Source organism: Anarrhichthys ocellatus, unplaced genomic scaffold, assembly GCF_004355925.1.
Source record: "Anarrhichthys ocellatus isolate YVR2014 unplaced genomic scaffold, GSC_Weel_1.0 scaffold42, whole genome shotgun sequence".
Classification (NCBI taxonomy): domain Eukaryota; kingdom Metazoa; phylum Chordata; class Actinopteri; order Perciformes; family Anarhichadidae; genus Anarrhichthys; species Anarrhichthys ocellatus.
In genome coordinates this window covers 1,304,631-1,305,384 of record NW_022280072.1, presented here as the reverse complement: position 1 = coordinate 1,305,384, position 754 = coordinate 1,304,631, and the positions used below count along the sequence as shown (strand labels likewise).

The 754-nt window shown below is 32.2% G+C and overlaps 1 protein-coding gene across 1 annotated transcript in view; it reads left to right on the top strand.

The window, feature by feature from the left end:
* Positions 1–172, top strand: part of LOC116394884 (uncharacterized) — a 4,353-nt gene extending 4,181 nt beyond the window's left edge. The window contains exon 7 of the mRNA XM_031868250.1: positions 168–172. Within this exon, the coding sequence (XP_031724110.1) occupies positions 168–172 (5 nt within the window). The remainder of the gene's footprint in view (positions 1–167) is intronic.
* The last annotated feature ends 582 nt before the right edge of the window (positions 173–754 follow it).

Sequence of the window (754 nt, the reverse complement as noted above, 5' to 3'; positions counted from 1 at the left end):
TCTCCTTCTCTGGGCCTCACGCACGTACACACACACACACACACACAGCATGTTAAAGTATTTAAGGGGAGACACTACAGGGGAATAGGGTAAAAGGTTTTTTGAAATTGTATATTTAAATATGCAAATCAGACATTATCTCATCAAATATGTTCATACATTTCCAGAATAAAAAGCCAGGTGTCAAAGGTTTTTACACATTTAAGAGACATTTTTAATATCTCTTTGTGTCAAAAATTGCGTCAAAAGCCATAAAAAAAATTCATTTTCTCCATGTTTTTAAGAATACAATGTTGTATATATGACAATATTAATGATCTATGAACAAACCCCTCAGTAAAAACCTTCGGAATATAGAGAGGAATGAAACTGTGGAGTTTGGTGTCTGTAAGAACTACTGAAGTGGAGATTTCTGGCTCAGAGTCTGAGAAACAACGTATTATGAGAAAACAGCCTTTCAAGAGATGTTTTGGAAGATTACAGACGTTTTGAAGGTGAATATGGTAAAAAAAAAAAAACAACTAATAGATATCACAATGAAACTTCCCCAGTTCATTACTAACATTAAGACAATTATTTTTTCTAATACAAGTTTCCTGAAATGTCATGTTTGAATATGCAAATGAGACGTTATCTTAGGGTAACTTTTTGGTGAATTTAGGAGAAATCTACTAACGTAAATAGACAAAGTAGTAAAATAAACACCTAAATGTGTATTTTAGATGTTTGGTTTCCACTAATCTGAAAGAACATG